The sequence below is a fragment of the Caloenas nicobarica genome, chromosome 3, assembly GCF_036013445.1.
Source record: "Caloenas nicobarica isolate bCalNic1 chromosome 3, bCalNic1.hap1, whole genome shotgun sequence".
In the NCBI taxonomy this organism is placed as follows: Eukaryota; Metazoa; Chordata; class Aves; order Columbiformes; family Columbidae; genus Caloenas; species Caloenas nicobarica.
Window position 1 is genome coordinate 5,614,727 of NC_088247.1, and position 22,138 is coordinate 5,636,864.

Sequence of the window (22,138 nt, forward strand, 5' to 3'; positions counted from 1 at the left end):
ATGGATTGGGTCAGCCTGGTTCCTGTAGGGCTACTGTTTATACTCATTCTCCTGTTGATTCTGAAAAGACAAAATATCTGGAAGAGCTACATGGAAGAAAAGTTCCCCCCAGGACCCAGGCCTTTACCCATCATTGGAAATCTGCACATCATGGATCTGAAGAGACCTCACCTGACAATGCTAGAGGTAACTTCTGTTGTTTCTTTTTCTCAGAGCTCTCTGTTTAAGGCAGCAACTAACCCCTAAAGAGGGACACAATTATTTATCTGGACAGTTAAATGCAAACACAACAGAATTAATTCTCTGCAGTAGCTGCTCTTTCCATCACACGGTCTAGAGTCAGTGCAGGGGAACTGACTTCCAGCCATGTCATCAAGAGAATTGACCTGTTTCTGTGGAGCAAAGGAAATGCTGGGGTTTTCCAGACAAGGGTAACTAGGAGAGAGGAGTCATGCATCCCTTGTTCCTACAAGAACTTCCACCAGGGGTTTCTGGAACATTTAGGGATGAGACCAGACTATTCTGGAGGCTGCCTGGTGGATTCAGCCATCAGGGAACTGGTAGAAAACAGCTTCTTGATCCTCTCCTTTCATCCTCACCATGAAGGAGGAACTTTCCTGGTTTCCCAGATCAAAGTAGGAAACAAACACACACTGCTTATTCTTTCATATCTAGTGGCAGTAACCTCCAGGGAAGATGGTATGTGACAATCAGATAGTGTAGGATTTTTGGGGTCCTCTCACTGTGCCGCTCCTCAAAGCCATGAACAGCAAGCCTAAGAGTTTCAAACAGTTCATGTGTCTTTATGTACTACCACCTTGGAAACTGGTCTCCTGGGTAGGCGAACATTACCAACATGTCCTCTATGAGTTCTCAGCTTCTCAGTCAAGTTACATACAGAGTCCACGTAGTGGACACAGTTATCTCATAACTCAAAATGAAGCCATTCTTAACCTGCTCTACTGGATTTCATTCCTGTGCGAGCCATGCAGTCTATTGCTACCTGGTTGTGGCTGCAGCTCTTGCACCTTTCCCCTAAAGGCAGCAACTCCTGGTATTTAAGAGTTGTTTACTCATTATTCCAGCTGCTTGTCTAGATTTGTATAGCAGAAACTGAACAGGTTTTGCCACAATTACTGAGAAATTCACTTTGCATTTTTCTCTTCAAAGGAACACAGTGCCACGCATGTCTGCTCTTCCTCCTTTCCTTTAGCCTCTCTAAAATTCTGTGTACTCAAATACCTAACAGAGGATTACAGACCACATTTTGGACAGTGAATGAAAAGTCAGTGCCATGCAGGAAAGTGACCATTAAACCTGCTGAAAAAACAAGTATTCTGAGCTTGCTGAAAATCATCTTTTAATGTCCCCTTTCATCCCACTAGTTATCCAAAACTTATGGCACAGTCTTCAGCATTCAGATGGGACCAAGGAAAGTGGTGGTGCTATCAGGATATGACACAGTGAAGGAAGCTCTGGTGAAGCAGGCGGATGCTTTTGCAGGGAGACCTGAAATACCAGTCGTTGAAATAACAGGAGGAGGAAAAAGAAGAGGTGAGTGTGCTGTTCTGTTCCCCATACACTTACTTGCCTTTTGCAAAGAAGGATGAGACTTTCTCCATGGACAGGAGGATGCAGAACTTCTCACTTTGTTTTGCTAAGCTTGTGAGGCAATGGAAATGAGGGAGAAATTGAACAATGTATGCTGATATCCAAGTGGAAAAAGGAGAGATTATACTCTTAATTTACACATAAACACATAATTTAGAGGTCTGAATCCTCAACAGAGTCTTCCCTTAAAGGTGACATGTTGAGGAGGTGACATTGAGGCATCTCCTGATTTCTTCTCACAAAGGTCACCCCTGTAGCCAACCAGCTACCAAAACCTTTCACATAAACCCGATACAAGTTGGCGGGGAAGTATCTATTAAATCAGCAGCACTATCTCCAAATACTCCTTGTGCGATTGATATTAATGAATGTTTATTTTAAATTTCCTACTTCAATTTACATTTGAGAACAGATCTCTCTTTAAGAGATAATCAATCTCTCTTTAAGAGAGAATGAACAATAATCCAAGCCTCTAGCTCGCTTCTCCAGAAGGAGCTCTCTCTTTTTCTGAGTTCTTCTGGTGCAGATTTCACCCTCCACAGGTATTAGACCCTGAAAATGATGTTTTGATTCCCATATTGACGGGATGCATGGAAGCAGGGACATGAGAGATTGTCTTCTTCAGACAGGAAGGCAAGGATGAGCGCATTTGTATCTTGTGACCAGCTCTGATTAACCAATGTGTCGTTAAATGCCAACATATCTTTAAAGGTTTTCTTTCTTCATCAGGGACAGCTTTTTGAACAATACTCCAAACAAGAATAAGACAGCACGATAGGTGAAAGGAGACTAAATAGCAGCACCAGCTTGACAGAAACTTCTCTGAAGATTCCACTGAGAATTCTCTGCAGCTTTTCTAGTGTGTATGAAGGTGGTATTACCACCACTAAGTGGGGAAATTTTCAGAATAGATGACCATATTTGAGGTTTCGTTTACTCTCTGCAGCCTACGTAAGAACACAGACACTATTGGGTGAGGTTGCAGCTCACCTAAGGGCAACCTAAGGTTAATGAGCACCTTCATCACCCCAGCTGATATCCCAGAGGCTGAACAAAAGCCCTCATGTCTCAGGGCACATCGGGCACCTCATGAACTCAAAATGGTGGCTGCTTCCCTCAAATATTTCTCCTGACACGTCTTTATTTCATTCTACCTGAGGACACAACATGTCTTGAGAGCTTGAGAGGTTTCCTGCCATCACTCATCTTTACTAGGATTCAGGGTATATGGAGAATCTTTGCTCTCATTATTAAATTTCTATTTCTGTGTTTTCATTTTTCATTTCAGGAGTTATATTTTCTGATGGAGAAAATTGGAAAGTCATGCGAAGATTTACTCTTACAACCTTACGAGACTTTGGAATGGGCAAGAAGGCTGTAGAGGATCGTGTTGTAGAAGAGTGTGGATGTCTGGCAGATGCAATTGAGTCACAGAAAGGTAGGGAGATTCTTACCTTCATAACATCCTGATTTTCCTCAAGCCTCCTACAAAAATGCCAAGGGTCAAGGAAGAAGAGTCTCTCTTTCAGAGGTCTACCTTTCTCCAGCATCCATGCTTCAATGAGTTAATGTAAGCTTTCTGTCTCTGTCTCTCTGCCTGGCAATTGCCTGACATGCAGACTAAAAGCATTCATTGAGGCACTTGAAGTCAAAAATGGAGTCAGACCTCAAACAGCACTTCTGAGAAGGATAATGTGCAGCATGTGCAGCAACTTCAACTGTTTTAGAGGCAGAAGTCTATTGCAAGGACTTACACACCTGTACTAAAAATCTCATTGTCCCTAAAGTCACATGTCTGGGAAAGTCCTTCCAGTAGGAGACAGAACACCAAGTTACACATTTCACTAGGCTCAATTACCAACAACAGGACTTCAGCATGTAGCTGTTTTAGCCAAGCAGACTTGGGCTAAAAGCAGATTTCTACACCATCATTCTAGTTCAGGCTTCAAGTCCTCACCTTGAACATGTGTCAAGCTGCACAGTGCCAGAGGGACTTAGAAGCTGTAGAACTGAGAGTCCCAGCAGGAAAGATCGTGTGACCAAATGCTACTGAGTTAGGAAATTGTACCTGAAGGACCTGAAGGGATACAGTCCAATTCTCAAAGAATCGTGGTGATGAGGGACAACTGAGGATGGCACCAATGGGGAACTGGCAACGCTGAGAGTTTCCCTTACATCACGAAAATTTAATATAATGTATGCCCAAACAAAGCAGCCTGGGGAAGGGCCACAAAGAAACAGGGCTGCAATAGTCTTGAAGAAAATAGAGAGGAGCAAAAAAGACTTACAGTCAGTCAAAATGGGACATGTTAACCCTGAGATGGGGGAGTCTTTCCTCCTGCCAGCTCTGTGCCTACCATGCCACAGACTACACCAAGCTTCTGCATTCTATTGTAATTAATTTGAATGACTTTGTTGTTTGCACCACCTTTTCCCACACTAGGGAAGCCCCTTGAGATGACTCTGATGATGAATGCTGCTGTTGCTAACGTCATCGTATCCATACTGCTTGGAAAACGATATGACTATGAAGACCCCACATTCAAAAGACTCCTGTCATTGGTGAATGAGAATATCAGGATATTTGGATCTCCCTCAGTTTCGGTAATTCATACTGTTTGAATATTGTTCTGTAAAAGCATAGTGGTATACATGTCCAACTCCAATCATCGCAACACATCAATCTGTTCATGACAAATGCACCCTGAAATGGCAGAAGGTGGACCTCTGATGCTATTTATGGATTTAACTGAGCAGCATAGCCTGGTAAGCTGTCAGTTCCTCCTTTCATGATGAAGAATTGAACAACATGTAATTGAACAATACATAATTCTGTAATTCTGTGATACAAGGATGGTGTCTCCTAGCAGTAGAAGCTTATCATTATTCCCCACCTCCAGTTACAAACAACAAAGTCAAAACCAGTGTGGGAATGCCCATAACTGTCTCTTAAACTTGAGACTCACGTTTCCAACCAGTGTGGAAAGGGAGGGATGAATTGTCTAGGAGTGGAGAGGTAAGAAATTGTGTCAAGGACATATGCATAAATATGGGATTTCTAGACCATTATCAACTAGTGTGAGTAATACACTGTGGGGAACAAATTTTAACAATTTTACACTGCTGGCCAGGGAAGAAGGACAAAGCAACATTTTGCATCATGAGCACAAGGCTATGCACCATCTTCTGTAAAAGCTTTTCTTAATACACATTGCTGAACTGTAGTGCATCTACTTAGCAACTGTTTTTTCTTCCTCGCCATCTCTGCATCTTGCAGATGTACAACATATTCCCAGTCCTTGGATTCCTCCTGAAGACCCGCAAAATTTTTATTCAGAACTCAAAAGAAATGAAAGCTTTTATCGAGGTTGCTTTCATAGAACGTCTCAAAGCCCTGGACAGAAACGACCAGAGGACATTCATAGACTCTTTCCTTGTGAGACAACAAGAGGTAATTGAATCCCAGCAGCTTCTTCAAATCTCCCCACTTTCCTTTCAAGGCTTGATAAACAAATGTCTTTTAGAAGAGATATAACATGTGCAAAGGTCCTACCAAAACCTGTGGTCAGGCTAAAAGTCTGTGCAGTCATTTCAGCTAGGAGATAAATTGATCACAGACAATAATCTTTTATGTCTCCCCACTAAATTATCGGGAAAATACAAAACACTAATCAGCAAGCAAAGTATGAGAAGCTGTCTTTATCTGTAGTTTAAAATCCCTCTCTGTACCCCAGTATTCCTGACTCTCTTTTAAACTCACATTCCCCTTTGCAGAAACAGCCAGGGAACCAGGACTCATTGGTAGGTATTTCTCAGTTTCAGTTGCCAGCTCGCACAAGATTTCATTTACCCACTTCAACAAAAATCTAGTTTTACAGTTCTTGTAAAAATGTGGCAGTGTTTGTACTCAGCCCTCACCTTTACATGGTATGAAGTCATGAGATTTGAGCCCAAGTTTGCTATAGCAAAAGTCTGGGTTGGCTGTTGGATTATAGGGGAAAATGAACCGCACTTCTAGGTTCTCTTCTGATGCTAGTGGTTGTTGAAGTCAACATAATGGGCCAGTACCTCTTGAGTTCATGTCAAAACCCAGCTCTGACAGCAAATTTATTCTTCTTCCCAACAAACCTTACCCTGCAAGGTGCTCTGCTACATGCCCCACAGACAGAAAAACTCTGAAGCAAATGATTGAATCACATGGGCGGCCCCCAGTGACTGCTCGCTCTTTTCCAAAACATTCCTGTCACTGACATTACCCAGGTGAAGACCCTTGTTGACTTGAGTGTGTGTTCTTGTGAGCAGCATGGGTGGTCCAAGCATTCTGTCTCAAGACTAAGTTTTAAATAGGTTTCTCAAGGCATCCCCTCAAAACCTTCTTATACTTTACACTTAACTCCTCCCTGAGGACTGCATATGAAAGTTATTCCCTGTTCTCCAAAGAAAAAGTGCCTTCTTGAATCTTTAATCAGCTAATATTATGATTGTTTCATATATCCAGGAGGATGGAAAGGCCAATGGATATTTCCATAATGAAAACTTAATTGCAGTTGTGAGAAATCTGTTTATAGCTGGTATGGAGACCACGTCTACCACTCTGCGCTGGGGCCTTCTGCTCATGATGAAATATCCTGAAATTCAAAGTAAGTGGAAACTAGGCAATCAGCAGCTCCCTTCTCATCAGGTCACCTCAAATGTAACTTCACTCTGAACAGGGCTGGACAAAAAGTGAATTCTTCACATCCCCATATTCCTGGTAGAAGAAAGGGACATTCGAGTGATCTATCTATATATGGTCCCTATTCCTTTCACAGAAAAAGTCCAAGAAGAGATAGAGCAAGTGATAGGATCAAACCCACCACGAATCGAGCATCGATCTCAAATGCCATATACAGATGCTGTCGTCCATGAAATTCAAAGGTTCGCTAATATCTTGCCATTGAACTTGCCTCATCAGACTACTGCAGACGTCATCCTCAAAGGCTATTTCATTCCCAAGGTGAGATGCCTTCAGCACTCCTGTCCTTCCTTCTGTCCCCAGTGTGACACATCCCCCTTTCAAGTCTTCCTTGCATCCAGGAATGGTCACTCACCCTAGGGTTCTCACAGACACTTTGGCAGGACCTTCCTTCTTAAAGTGTACGTTTTGAGCTTCAACACTCACCCTTGCTATGATGGTCACAGCAACACCACCCTGAGTGTATTAAGAGTTCTGCCTTGGCTTGCAGGGAACCTACGTCATCCCCTTACTGGCCTCTGTTCTGCGAGACAAATCACAGTGGGAGAAACCAGACATCTTCTACCCTGAGCATTTCCTCAACTCAGAGGGGAAGTTTGTGAAGAAAGATGCTTTCATGCCTTTTTCAGCAGGTATTTTCCATTCTGTTTTTAGGGTTCTGAGGTGAACTGGACATCTAAGATTCTTTTCCCATTGGATCTGGCCTCTCAGACTATTCCCAGAGCTCTCCTCTCCTCTCCTGTCCTCTCCTGTCCTCTCCTGTCCTCTCCTGTCCTCTCCTGTCCTGTCCTGTCCTGTCCTCTCCTCTTCTCTCCTCTCCTCTTCTCTTCCACCTGTATCTACTGATTGCAAAGGTCCAGCTTTAACAAAGAGCCTGAACTTTGAACTCCCTCCACAAGAGTTCAGAGGCCCTGACAACAGGATGAGTAAAGGGTGAGTGTCACGAGGATGGAGCCAGGCTCTTCTCAGTGACAACCAACAGTAAGACAAGGGGTGATCCGTTCAAGCTGGAACCCTTAAATTTGAGAAGAAACTTCTTCTCGGTGAGGGTGACAGAACACTGGAACAGGCTGCCCAGGGAGGTTGTGGAGTCTCCTTCTCCTGAGACATTCCAACCCTCCTGGACGCCTTCCTGTGTAACCTCACCTAGGTGTTCCTGCTCCGGCGGGGGGATTGGACTAGAAGATCTTTTGAGGTCCCTTCCAATCCCTAACATTCTGTGAATCTGTGATTCCGTGATTCTGTGAACAGTTCTAGAAGCAGTTCCTACTGACTCTCCTATGGTCCATTTTGCATTTTATTCCAGGGCGGAGGACCTGTGCTGGAGAGACGCTTGCCAGAATGGAGCTCTTCCTCTTCTTCACCAGCCTCCTGCAGAGGTTCACCTTCCACCCTCCCCCTGGAGTTTCCACCTCCGACCTGGACATCTGTCCCTCCTTTGGGATCACCACCCCCCCAAAGATGCATGAAGTCTGTGCAGTGCCACGTTCCTAGGGCTTTTCTTAGCCATCTGCTTTTCCTGAAACAGCCAGATGAAATATCTTTGTCACGAGTCCCACATGGGAAGTTTGGTTCTTCTGAATCCAGTGAGGGATTTTTAGAGCAAGCACACCATCACAATGAGAGGTGGCACTCATGACTTCCAGCCACTCCTTGAAATGGAAGGTGATGGTCATTGTGAAGATGAATCCCAGGAGCTAGATAGCAAAGTCCATCTAATTCAGGCCTTCCCTACACCTCTGCATATTTCCCTCAATGAAAGAGGTCAGTGTCAGTCTCTGGGCCAGACCTCAGAGGGTTCTGCACTGATCTACACACATACAGACCCAAGGACATTCACCTTCCACACCTCCAGCACAGCCCCATCCAAAGCACCTCATGAAAAAGGTCCATTGCACAATTTATCCCTGCACCAGTGCCCTGAATACACACACACAGAAATATAACTGAACAGCTCAACCTGAGACAAAGCTACATAAGATGTTAATCTGATAGAGAACTGCAGTACAGATGCATACAGGGCTCTCAGGTGATGCTAAGTGGTGATATGCTGTATGGAAATGAAAATAAATTAGTTTACTACAGAATAACGTAGCTTTAATTATAATGATAAAAACATGAATAAATAAAAAAACTTTCTCCATTTCAAATCAAACTGTTGCCAATGTTGTCTTCAAAGCTGGAAAGATCTACCTTCACACTTCAAACAGCTTCTGGGGATGCACGCTTGCCTGGAAAAAAAAAAAAAAAAGACAAAAAAAAGAAAAATAAAACAAAACAAAATAAACAAACAAACAAAACCCAGTGTTGTGCTTCCAGTAAGAACGGAGCAAACCAGTCCTTCTGTGGCACCACTTAGGCCTCTCCAGCTTCTTTCTCCTACAGCTCTGCTGTAGCGTTTTAGTCACAAGAACAAGTCTTCTTAGTCACAAGAAGTCTTCTTAGACTTTGGTAAGGCTTTTTACACTGTCTGCCATAAGATTCTCATAGACAAGCTGTTGATGTATGGGCTGGATGACCAGACAGTGATGTGGGTTGAAAATTTGTGGAAAAGCCAGGTCTAGAGTTTAGCGATCAATAGCATGCAGTCCAGCTGGAGGCCAGTAACTAGCAAGGTACCCCAGGGGCCAGTACGGAGTTCAGTCCTGTTTAAAGTCTTTATTAATGACCTGGATGATAGGACAGAGTGTACCTTCAGCAAGTTTCCTGATTGCACCAAACTGGGAGGAGTGGCTGATACACCAGAAGGTTGTGCCATCATCTAGAAGTACCTCAACAGGCTGGAGAAATGGGCTGACAGGAATGTCATGAAGTTCAACAGCGAGAAGTGCGAAGTCCTGCACCTGGGGAGGAAAAACTTCAGGCATCTGGACATGCTGGCAGCTGCCCATCTGGAAAGCAGCTTGGCAGAAAAAGACCCGGGGGTCCTGATATGGGCACACTGGAGAGAGTCCAGTAAAGAGACACTAAGATGCTGAAGGGACTGGAGCATCTCTTATATGAGGAAAGGCTGAGAGAGCTGGGGCTGTTTAGCCTGGAGGAGAGAAGGCTCAGGGGGATCTTGTCAGTGTGTATAATAAACACCTGGAGGAAGGGTAAAGAGAATCATAGAATACCAGGTTGGAAGGAACCACAAGGATCACCTGGTCCAACCTTTCTTGGTAAAACCATGGTCTAGAAAAGTTAGCCCAGCATCCTGTTTAAGAGCCAGGTTCTTTTCAGTGGTGTCCAGTGACAGGACCAGAGGCCATGGGCACAAACTGAAACACAGGAGGTTCTCTCTGAACATCAGGAAACACTTTCATACTGTGAGAGTGACCGAGCACTGTCACAGGTTACCCAGGGAGGTTGTGGAGTCTCCATCATTGGAGATACTCAAAAGCCATTGGGACATATTCTTGGGCAACCACCTCTAGGTGGACCTGCTTCAGCAGGGGGGTTGGATCAGATGACCTCCAAAGGTCACAGAATCACAGAATCACAGAATGTTAGGGATTGGAAGGGAACTCGAAAGATCATCTAGTCCAATCCGCCTGCCAGGGCAGGAACACCTAGGTGAGGTTACACAGGAAGGCATCCAGGCGGGTTTTGAATGTCTCCAGAGAAGGAGAATCCACAACCTCCCTGGGCAGCCTGTTCCAGTGTTCCGTCACCCTCACTGAGAAGAAGTTTCTTCTCAAATTTAAGTGGAACCTCTTGTGTTCCAGCTTGAACCCATTACCCCTTGTCTTACTGTTGGTTGTCACCGAGAAGAGCCTGGCTCCATCCTCGTGACACCCACCCTTTATATATTTATAAACATTGATGAGGTCACCCCTCAGTCTCCTCTTCTCCAAGCTAAAGAGCCCCAGCTCCCTCAGCCTTTCCTCATAAGGGAGATGCTCCACTCTCTTAATCATCTTCATGGCCCTGCGCTGGACTCTCTAAAGCAGTTCCCTGTCCTTCTTGAACTGAAGGGCCCAGAACTGGACACAATATTCCAGATGAGGTCTCACCAGGGCAGAGTAGAGGGGAAGGAGAACCTCTCTCGACCTACTAACCACCCCCCTTCTTATACACCACAGGATGCCATTGGCCTTCTTGGCCACAAGGGCACAGTGCTGGCTCATGGTCATCCTGCTGTCCACCAGGACCCCCAGATCCCTTTCCCCTACACTGCTCTCTAATAGGTCATTCCCCAACCTGTACTGGAACCTGGGGTTGCTCCTGCCCAGATGCAAGACTCTACATTTCCCCTTGTTATATTTCATTGAATTTTTCCCCGCCCAGCTCTCCAGCCTGTCCAGATCTCGCTGGATGGCAGCACAGCCTTCTGGCGTGTCAGCCACCCCTCCCAGCTTGGTGTCATCAGCAAACTTGCTGATAGTACACTTAATTCCCTCATCCAAGTCATTGATGAATATATTGAACAGTATTGGTCCCAGAACTGACCCTTGAGGCACTCCACTAGATACAGGCCTCCAACTGGACTCTGCCCCATTGACCACGACTCTCTGGCTTCTCTCCTTCAGCCAGTTTGCAGTCCACCTCACTACCCGATCATCCAGTCCACACTTCCTCAGTTTTGCCGTGAGGATGCTGTGGGAGACGGTGTCAAATGCTTTGCTGAAGTCAAGGTAGACCACATCCACTGCTCTGCCATCGTCAATCCACCTTGTTACGTCTTCATAAAAGGCTATGAGGTTGGTCAAACACGACTTCCCCTTGGTGAAGCCATGTTGACTGTCCCTGATGACCCTCTTATCCTTGATATGTCTTAAGATGGCACCAAGGATAAGGTGTTCCATCACTTTCCCAGGGATGGAGGTGAGGCTGACCGGTCTATAGTTGCCCGGGTCCTCCTTCTTGCCCTTTTTGAAGACCGGAGTGACATTTGCTTTCCTCCAGTCCTCAGGCACCTCTCCCGTTTCCCAAGACTTGGCAAAGATGATGGAGAGCGGTCCAACCTTAGTCATTCTGTGATTCTGTGATTTGAAATTCCCAATTAATTCAATGGAAGCAAAGTTATACCAGTTTGTAAGTGCTTTGAAAAAATTAAATCCCTGTGCATTAATCACTTGCGCATTGCCATTCTGATTTCAATTCTCAGTTCTCACACAGGCTGTTTGCCTGTACTAATGATGAAAATATAACTAATCAATAACCTGAAGAGCATGCAGAATTTATGACTTTTATACTAAACAGCAGGTTGATGACCTGCAGTTCCCCATGTTCCTGGACTTTCACTCTTGGACAGTGACATACACTCTCGCACACACTTGCTTAGCAAACATTTACCTGCCTCCGTACTGTAATGAGGTTTCATTAGCAAACACAGAGGAAGAGAAAAAAACCAGTCACCCATCACAAGAAAAACATACCCTTCATTGGGAGAGCAGATTATGGACTAGTACAAGTGTCTCTCAAGGGAAATTTTTGCAGGAAGACAGAGATCCAGGGACCACATTTCTCTTTTCTGTAGCAAATACTTGGCTGAAAAGAGATGGACTGGAGCAGCTGCACTTTTGGTTTAGTGTTCATCTTGACTTTTCTATCCATTTTGAAAATGGGAGGTTTCTGGAATAATCACCGGAGCAAGAATTTTCCCCCAGGACCACGGGCATTACCTTTCATTGGAAATCTTCATTTGTTTGATTTGAAGAGACCCTACAGGACTTATCTACAGGTAAGCATTATCTTTTCTATTGGTCTCATAATTGCAAACATCACCAAACCCCATAGTCCAAGTTGTCAGAGAGTTTCTCCTATTATACCTGATGTGTTGCATCCACAGATGACCCTAGCAAGGGATCAGAAACTGTTATTTGAGAAGAAAGCATTGGATGCAACAAGATTTGTTCTTTATTATGATATTTTCTCCCTTTACTAAGAGTTCATGCATCTGGGTTTCAGCCTTAAACTCTCAAATTAGTCGCAAGTGTTCAGATTATCTCTGTGGTAATTTTGTAAAAAAGGTAACTGAATAAGGAGTGATTTTGACACGCTATAACTCGCTTCACCTTCCATTGATTTACACGTCTGGGGTTGTGACTGCAGCCTCCTGCCTTCACTCATTTAGCGGTCCTTCTCAACACTCTTTCCTCCTTTCTTCCACAAAAGCTGAAAATAACTATATACTCTTAATATTCAGAGCCAGCAGTTGCCAGAATATACAGCAAAGGTGTAAGCAAACCAAAGCAATTTTTTTTTTCCTAGTGTTTTCTTTATCTAGCTTATTGTAGGACTTTCCTGATCTTAGAATCAGAAGATTTCTATGAACCTGATCCTTTGTTAGAGGTTTTTCTACTTAGACACTGAAATTAGATATGTCTTCCTTGCTGGTTATTTTAAAAGGGTTATTTGTACCTACATATCTATACATATGTTACAGCCACAAATCAAAAGACATTTTATTTATTTAGAAAATAAAAAACAGTATTTTAGAAAATAAAAAAGTTTTTAGAAAATCCTCTCTGTCTATCCAATGCAGCCTAACTGGGTTGGCAAAAAACAAGCTCCATCTCCTTTCAGTCCAACAGAACCAGCATGTCTTTGCTGTCATTCCAGTGAATCCATTCTAATGGAGAAAGTTTGTTCTCTGCCTTGAGCTTAGCTCAAGATTTAAAATTCACACATACTTGGTGTGCAAATGCAAGTAAACTATCGATGCTAAATAGTTGCCTTCTATTTCTCTGTGCAAACACACTAGAAAATAAATGCAGCATACTGTCAGGAGAATCAGGAACATCGTGTTACATGAAAATAAATCTTCCTGTAAAAGATAAAAACGTACCAGCTTAGGCCAAACATTGTTTCTGAGACATATTCATGGTGAATGTTTTCATATATAAAAAGTGAGAATATACCTAATGCTAGAACCTGGCCCAGAAACACACTGGGCTTTTTATACAATAACAAAAGAACCACAATAACATAGAGATCATTGTGAAAATGGGAGTCAAAAATTGAATGTACTGGGGTTCTTGAGGGAAGACAAAGCTGACAGTGCAATTGTTGACTGACTTGGGGTTTCAGGTATTAACACTTCTGCTTGGTTTAGCTCAGTGGGACTCCACTTCTGACTGTGCCGTGTAGTCATTAGCCATCATGTCTGGCACATTCACATTATTTAAATCAATTATCTTTCTCTGTCCTTAGGAAAATCGTTAACATTCTAGGAACTTAGAGGCAGGACAGGAAAATAAGCATCACTGAAAAGGTGGTGGATTTCTTTGTAGGCTGTAAAAGCTGAAAATCACTGTTATCTTCTTCTGACAGCTGTCAAAATTATATGGTCCAGTCTTCAGTGTTCAGATGGGGCTGAAGAAAATAGTAGTGATTGCTGGGTATGAAACAGTGAAGGAAGCTCTTGTAAACCAGGCAGATGCTTTTGCAGAGAGACCTAAAATCCCAATCTTTGAAGATTTGACTGGAGGAAATGGTAAGTTGGTTTTGTTTTTCCTTATCAGCTTGACTTATCCAAAAAGTTTTTTCCTACAGATGAAGCAGAAGCTGGCACATCACTTTGGCTCTGAGATCATCCAAGGCATTTGAAATAGGGAGCAAATTCACTGATTTCATTGCATTTATTCAATTTTGGAACTACTAACAATGACAACAAAATAACCATAACTCTAACAATAACAACAGCAACAGATAGTGGACAATGTCACACTTTCAGGATCTAGAAAAGGGGCATTCATGCCAGGGAAGTCATTTCCAGATGTCATGGTATCTCTTGTTTCGAGCTTATTGTAGAACCTTCTTTTCCTGAAATAAGTGCTATACCACTGCTTCTCATTTCAAGTTGTGAATACTGCTTTTAAAATCTGAATGTGACAGTAGAATGGAACACCTGCAGAACTGACAATTTATTTTAATAAAGAAAATAGAATATACTGAGCTGGGTTTCCAAATGAGAATTTCACACCCAAACTTCATTCTGATTTTGCATGAGAGTGTCATGTTTACATCTCCAAAGACCTGTGGACAAATTTGGGAATAATTCTGTGAACATTTTAGCAGTTGCATCCTTTGATCACGTTACTGCATGTAAGCTCTCTTTACTCCTTTCTTTTTTCTTGAAAAAAATATGACTAAAGTAATTTTTTTACATGGTGTAACAATATCAGTGAGAAACTGGTCAAGGAGGTTTTAAGACACTACCTACATTTTAAATATATTTGTACCTAGCCAGGTTTTTCCTGCAATCATCAGAGACGTGAAATCTCAATTTTATTCCACTTCCAAAGTATCATGACCAACAGTTTGAAACCAGAATGCCAATGGCCCCTTTCTTTCAGTGACAAGTGTCTCTCAGAGATACAAATTCTTCTTAAGATTTGATAAAATATATCTTAAATAGTTCGTCTTCCTTTTTTGTGTGTGCAATAAACCTATTATTGAAGCCTGAAAATACTTAAGGGAAAGTTATTTTTGTTTTCATCAACTAGATGTAATTTACTTTGTTTTAAAAGTGACTACTCCTAAATACCTATATTATTTGTCTACAGATTAGTTATTATTTAAAATCTTCTGCCAACTTGAAATATTCTCTTTGTGTCAGGGGTTGTTTTTGCTCATGGTGAAAACTGGAAGGTGATGCGCAGATTTACTCTCACAACGCTACGAGACTTTGGAATGGGAAAAAGGGCCATTGAGGACCGCATTGTGGAGGAGTATGGATATCTGGCAGACATCATTGGGTCACATGAAGGTGAGTATATGATTTATTCTTCAAATCTCTAAGGCTTTGTTCAAGTACCCAGAGGCTGGCCAGTAACCTTCTCAAGTTCAGACCTTTTTAAGAAATACTGTACTTCAGGCCGAACTAATTAGATGAATTTGGCTCCTCTAGTATTTTTGTGTCTTGGCATGTTGTTCTAATATTGGATAATAATCAAAACCAACAATCAATAATAATAAAATAAATAAATATCTATAATTAGTATTAAATTTACATAGTCGTTGCCACAATATAATTTGTTATTTTGTTCATTGTGTAGGAAAGCCCTTTGACGCTAGTAAAATAATTTATGCAGCAGTTGCTAACATAATTGTGTCGATATTACTTGGAAAACGATTTGACTACAAAGACTCCAGATTTGTGAGACTTCTACATTTGACCAATGAAAGCATGAGGCTTGCTGGGAAACCTTTGGTTATGGTAATGATAAACATTTTTATGCTGCTGTTCCACTGGATGCCGTAGGAACCTAGTATTATAATACTGGTAGTCAATTGTTTCTATTAAACAGAAAAATCTGAGACTTTGAGAAATAAAAGGTTTATAAGCACTTACTGGGGTAAAACAAATCTTCAGAGGCAGTCTGGGAATCCTGAAGCCAACAATCAAATCTTCAATCTCTCAACAACATAGTTAAGCTATAGTTTGAAAAGTGCTAAATCTGGATGAAAAAAAATCAGGCTCTATCTAGTTTCTGCTTCCAGCAATTTGGGGCTGAGAGGTTTCCTTGTACTCAGCGGTCCTTGATGAATTTTCTACCGTGAATTCATTGAGTCACTTTTTCATGTTCTAAAGAAGAAAATAGTAATGTTAAGTCTTTGATTTTGTACCTGCAAAATGGGCACAGTATCATTCATTTGCTTCTGCAGTGTTTTCAGACCTCTGGCTGGTAAATCTTCCTTAATGTCTTTCACTTTTGTAGATGTACAACATCTTCCCATACCTTGGACTTCTGCTAAGGGCTAACAAGACTCTTCTACAAATCAAAAAGGAATTCCATGCTTATGTACAAGTTACTTTTGTAGAACATCTCAAAACTCTGGATAAAAATGATCAAAGAAGTCTTATTGATGCTTTCCTTGTTAAACAGCAGGAGGTAACTGAATATTTTATCTTTTATTTGAATTTTTATGGTTATATGAAGACATTTTGTCATATGCAGGAACAGGAGTTGGACTTGATGATTTTTGTGGGTGCCTTCTAACTCACGACTTCTATGATTCTATGATTTATTATTTCCTTTCTGTTCTTATAATTATAGCTGTGTTTCTTCAGGGAATCTATCTTTGACAAAACACATCTAACAAACCAGTGGAGTTAAACACATATTTACTCTGTGGCAGCTCCAGCCCCTTTTGATCAGCAAATATTTATCCTTATTCATGCTTTTCTCCAGACTATAGTAATACATTTACAGAGGTTGCATCTTTTTATCTGCTCTCTCTGTTATCCTAGTCCTTCTGGCTCTCTCAAAAACATAATGCGTTACAAAACAAAAGCACTACCTGGGCTTTCACAGAATCCTTATTTGGTGTCTCTGATATATCTGGGCTACAGTCTTCATAGAGAAACCATCTCTCTTTGCAGTTGGCCCCAGTAAGGGCAGAGATCATGCAAAACATAAAACCTATGTCAATGTTCTTCACAAGGTACAAGCCCAAAGCTGCTCTTCATCTTTCACACATTTTTTTTTAAAATACAGGATTTCTTAGTAAATATTTAGCCACATAAAGCACATTTTTCACATGGAAAGCTTTAAGTTTTCATCCCTTTATCTCGACAACTTCTTTCAGGAGAAATCCACTACCAATGAGTATTTCCATAATGGCAACTTGCTAAACTTGGTGAGCAATTTATTTACTGCTGGTGTTGAGACAACTGCCACCACACTAAACTGGAGCTTTCTGCTGATGCTAAAGTACCCTGAAATTCAGAGTAAGTGGTCTTATGACAGATGCTGTTACACTCAGTGCATTAGGAACTGAATGGGAAACTCGAGGATAGATGTATCTGTTAATACACTAAGAAAAAGCCCCGATTTCCAGCTAGTTATTATCTAGGCATCACTGTGCCTTGTGGTTCAGACCCAGTGAGGGACACACTAGTCAGGCCACCAGGAGATTATAAACAGAGTTGTATGAGACAAGTCCTTTTCTCAGTAAAATCTCATTAATTAAAAAGGACAGTGCTATCCTGTGCTGGGCAATGAAATTATTTCAGGTTTCCTTCAGAAACAAGCTGTTGATAAACCAAAGGCCTGTGCAAATGTTAAGTGGATTTTACTGAGGTTTTAAATGCCAGAGAAAATCCAGGGAATTGTTCTTTATCAAACGTCTACATTCCAGTTTACAGTACAGGGTTGTTAGCAGTCAAGTGGAGTTTTTGAGAAACTGCTTGGTCAAAGCAAAAAACTTTGGACAGAAGAGAGGGCAGAAAAATATAATTCTTTAGGTTTCTTATTGGTAAAGAAATAATCAAACACCGTAGCTCTGTCTGCCTCCCATCATTAATGAAAAGAAAAAAAAATTTGGGAGGAGAACTTATGGTTTTCACTCAAGGTCATTTACACTTTATACCAGGAAAGTACAGCATGTCTTGAGGATAAACGAATCCTTTACTTTTTCTTATACTTGATTTTTTTCCCCAGGAAAGGTCCAAGAAGAGATAGAGCAAGTGATAGGGTCAAACCCACCACGAATCGAGCATCGAACTCAGATGCCATATACAGATGCTGTCATCCATGAAATTCAGAGGTTTGCTAATATCCTGCCATTGGATTTGCCTCATGAGACTACTGCAGATGTCACCCTCAGAGGCTATTTCATTCCCAAGGTGAGATGCTTATGGGATTGTTTCTTTTAGCATTTCTTCTTTCTCAGACCTGGTTAACGTGATAAATGTGAATTCACTAATGAAGATGCATAACAACAGTCAGAATAATCTTTCTCCAGCCTGACAATCTTGGAGTCTCATTGCCATTACAGCCACCACAAGTCTATGGATTAATTCCACGGTCTCATTTTGCAGGGAACCTACGTCGTCCCCTTACTGACCTCTGTCCTGCAAGATGAATCGCAGTGGGAGAAACCAGACAAGTTCTATCCCGAACACTTCCTTGACGCCAAGGGAAAATTTGTGAAGAAAGATGCTTTCATGCCTTTTTCAGCAGGTGCCTTTGCTTTTCATTTTGCTGCTGTTGCAAGTACAGATCTTAGACAAGAACTACGTGTATCACTGGTTCTTTGTTACCAAAGCCTGGCCTCCCCACACTGACATTTTCTTGGGGCCATTCCACAACTCAGATTTCGCTCAGATTTCTCAGGACACCCCTCTGATGAAAGTATTCACAAATCTCTGCTAATTCCTCCAGCCTCTGAATGTTATTAGTTTCTCAGTTAGTATTCAATGATTATAAATCAGAATTCATAGTGTCATCTTAAGTACGAGGGAGATTTTCAGCAAATTCCATGATGGTTTAAATAACATATTTCTGCATTGTAACTGGTGGTCCACAACTGCTCTATGGCCTGGGCTGCTTTGTCTCTGACTCTTACCATACCCAGCTGTATTGTCTATGACTACTCACAAGGAAAGGTGGCTTCTGTGTCTTTCCTGAGGAGCCATGTCTCATTTTTGCACATCCCTTTTAAAAAGTCATCAATGAGGTTGGCTGGGATCAAGACTTCATATGCTGTGTCAACAAAGAGGAGTTGCCTTATATAAATACTCAAATTCTGTATAAAATGAAAGGAGAAAGAGGGGTTGCCTCTTGAGGTTTCCACAGAGCATGATGTTCACCTAAGCTTACACATTTGCACCATTTGCCAACGTACAGGAGATCCCTACTCCCATAATGACTGGTCCTTCTCTGGCATTCCTCCTGCTTTGCAGGTTCTGCCGTTGCTCAATTAACTTCCTATTCCTTACATATAATCCTACTTGTTTATCATATCCACAACACTCTGCATTTTTTAGAGATTCTATTTGTGTATTTTTAACCCTGCATGAAATTTGAATAAGACTTTTTCTTGTCACACTCACCATCCAACATATAGGTGGTTTTTTTTTTTTTTCCTAGAAGGGCTTCTGATACTCCCAATTCACAGGCCTTCTTTTTCAGATTTAAGTCTAGATGTCCCAGCTGAAAGGACATTCAGGGGGTGTTAGGTCTGAGCATTCCCTGGAAGGACTCTTTCATAGCAGAGCCATGCAATAGCTCTTGCATTTTCTGTCATAAAAGGGCATTAAAATAAAATCTTAGTTCAGGCCTTTGCTAGTTCTGGCCTTGAATCACCACGCTCTGGTTAAGGCAGTTTACAAACTGCTGAATTTGACCAGGATTGAGAAAAATTCGTATTCACAGTGCTTTTGAAGAAGGGCTTACATTAGGTGATCCATGGAATATCTCTACCATCTTTCTCCTCAGTCTCACTCTAGCCAACATCTGTGAGTCTTAAGGCCTTTTCTGACAAAATGCAATATAAAAAATTGCCTGTGACTAGACTAATAAAACTAAAGTCTAGACTAATCCAGGCAAAGTTGGCCTGGGATACAAAAATTGAGCAAAGTAGAGGAAAATTCTGAAAACAAAGAAAAATACAAATTTTATTGAAAACTGGAGTTAAGGAATTCAGTTTGCATTTCCATACATTTCTCCCCAATTGTAATCATGTAGACAAAGTAACAGAAAAAAACAAATCACCAGGTAGCTTTGTTATCATGGTTCCGAAGACCAAGTATCCTCTCTCCCACATGATTCTTGTACTCAATAGACTTCAAAGAGCTACTGTGTTCTGTATGCATAGTTAGGATACGACATTTCAAGTGTTTTGGATTCTCACTTATCTTCCTCGTGATAAGAGGTGCTCCAAGGTTTTTATTTCTTCCAGCTATTGAAGAAGCAGCTCCCACTGACTTTCTCATGGCCACTCTGCATTTCCTTCCAGGGCGAAGGACCTGTGCTGGAGAGACGCTTGCCAAAATGGAGCTTTTCCTCTTCTTCACCAGCCTCCTGCAGAGGTTCACCTTCCACCCTCCCCCTGGAGTTTCTATCTCAGACCTGGACCTCAGCCCTGCTATTTCATTTAGCGTCATGCCCAAACCCTATAAAATGTGTGCTGTACCACGTTCCTAGGACTCTAATCAGCATCGGCTTTTTTAAATAGTGTTTAGATTACTTTTGCATTATAGCTACCTTCTTAATTCTTTGGCCAAAGTAATTTACAACATTACATCTTAATGAGGGTTTCCAGTACTTCTAAAACAAAATGGTATTGTATTTTTTATTTACTGGTGGAGGGCAGAAGTGGACCAGAAGTATGGACGAATTGATGACTAATTGATTAACCTGTTAGATCGCCTAATCTGGGCTAAATCATACGAACCCTCAGCTTTCACATTCTTGCTTCAATTTTCATTTGCTACTGCATGTTTGTTGAAGGCACATCTCCCAGAAATGTTCCCAAGTCCACATTTCTCCAAAGAGACATGTGGACCATGAAGCTCTGCCTGGCTTGTACTGTCCCACTTAGGAGAGTAGGTGTTGAAGACAGTCATTCCTTTTCCTCGAAGGAGTCGCTCCTCTGAACATTCCCATTCATTTGATCTCATTCCCTTGTTTTGAGGGGTTTCATATCAGCGTTCCTCCGTATGCCTTTGCCTCCTCACCCGAACAAAATTCTGATCATTAGACTGTAAATAATTAAATAACTACGTGGGGAGTAAACGCACTTTAAAGCTGATATACAGAGATCAATTCAATTGCTTTAACCCCCAGCCTCTAGCACCATTTTAGATACCCTCAGATCTTTTGCTTGCCCTTCAGCTGCCACGCTGGGGGAACAGGTCCTGTGCTATATAAGCCCCTTATACACGTTTCAGATAATGTAGATACTTCAAATATCTCTGAGCATTCCAATGTAGACTGCTAGATAGAGACTAATGATTAAAGACTCAAAAGTAAAAATAGTATGAGAATCCAAAACTTACATGAGTGGCTACATCATTTTTATTTTCAGAAGCAAATTTGCCCTCCTCTTGAGTTCTTCTAAGGTAATAATTTCCCTTTAATTTTAAGGGATTTTTTTACAAAAGAGCAGTAAACTTCTCATTTCGATCTGTTTATTTTAGTTTTTGGATTCATGAAGGTAGCCTACATATCTTCATGGTGCTCATTGAGCTGTATATCCTCATGTTGTTACCCCTCTGAAGAGCCAACTGTGCTAGCCATACATCCTCATTATCAGGTATCATTTTGCATTTCAGGGTGAACAACTTCAAAAAATCAGAGCTGCTGCACTGGAAGTTGTAGTGCTAAAGAACCTCAGAGCCTTTATTTATTTTCAGTCCAAGGCTCCTGTGAGAAAAAACTAATGTAACTTACAGGACATTTTCATTGCAGTCTTATGTCTGTGTGTATTCTGAGCTATGTTTGCACTTGAAGAAGATGATGTTTTTCATTAGTTAGATGGTACCTGTGAAAATTACAAATTAATTAGTTTCACCATGAATAAAAACTTTTTTTTTTCATTCTCTGCCTCTGAATTTTAAATGTCAAGAACATTTATGAAAATACGGGAGGATTCCACTGAAGAAAAGGTTTGAAAAAGGGAACCACTGTAGAAAATATATTAGAAGTTGGTGATCACATTTCATTTTCTGCAGCTATTCCTTCTCACATCATCAAAGTACTCAAAACAAATCTCATGTTTGTATTTCTTGCTCCTGTTAACCTTTAAACAAATCACACAGGGTGTTTCAAAAAGATGGAGCCAATTTCAAAGATACAGCGATTTCGAATTGGGTCCATCTTTTTGAAACACCCTGTATTTTTGATGTAAATGTAACTTCAGGAAGTGTATTGCTTTAGTAATGACATTGACAAATGACATGGCTTGCTTAGACATACTCAAGTCTGACATCTAGCAGCATGTCTGGGTCTGAACGGACGATCATCTGGAAAGAGGATGTTTTCACATCTACCTGCTTAGATAAAGCCACAGTTCTGGATATTTCACATAGTCCATCCTGGAGCCCTGTGTATACAAAGATAAATACTAAGGCATTTA

At 41.5% G+C, this 22,138-nt stretch overlaps 2 protein-coding genes across 2 annotated transcripts; both read left to right on the forward strand.

The window, feature by feature from the left end:
- On the forward strand, nt 1-7,840 carry LOC135986877 (cytochrome P450 2K6-like). Its single transcript, XM_065631384.1, has 9 exons — nt 1-186; nt 1,386-1,554; nt 2,900-3,049; nt 4,055-4,215; nt 4,889-5,062; nt 6,110-6,251; nt 6,423-6,607; nt 6,837-6,978; nt 7,653-7,840. The coding sequence occupies exons 1-9, from the start codon at nt 1-3 to the stop codon at nt 7,838-7,840; spliced, it is 1,497 nt and encodes a 498-aa protein (XP_065487456.1).
- Nucleotides 7,841-11,828: 3,988 nt separating this feature from the next.
- LOC135986878 (cytochrome P450 2K1-like) lies at nt 11,829-20,205 on the forward strand. Its single transcript, XM_065631385.1, has 9 exons — nt 11,829-12,011; nt 13,604-13,766; nt 14,892-15,041; nt 15,331-15,491; nt 15,994-16,167; nt 16,865-17,006; nt 17,719-17,903; nt 18,099-18,240; nt 20,018-20,205. The coding sequence occupies exons 1-9, from the start codon at nt 11,829-11,831 to the stop codon at nt 20,203-20,205; spliced, it is 1,488 nt and encodes a 495-aa protein (XP_065487457.1).
- The last annotated feature ends 1,933 nt before the right edge of the window (nt 20,206-22,138 follow it).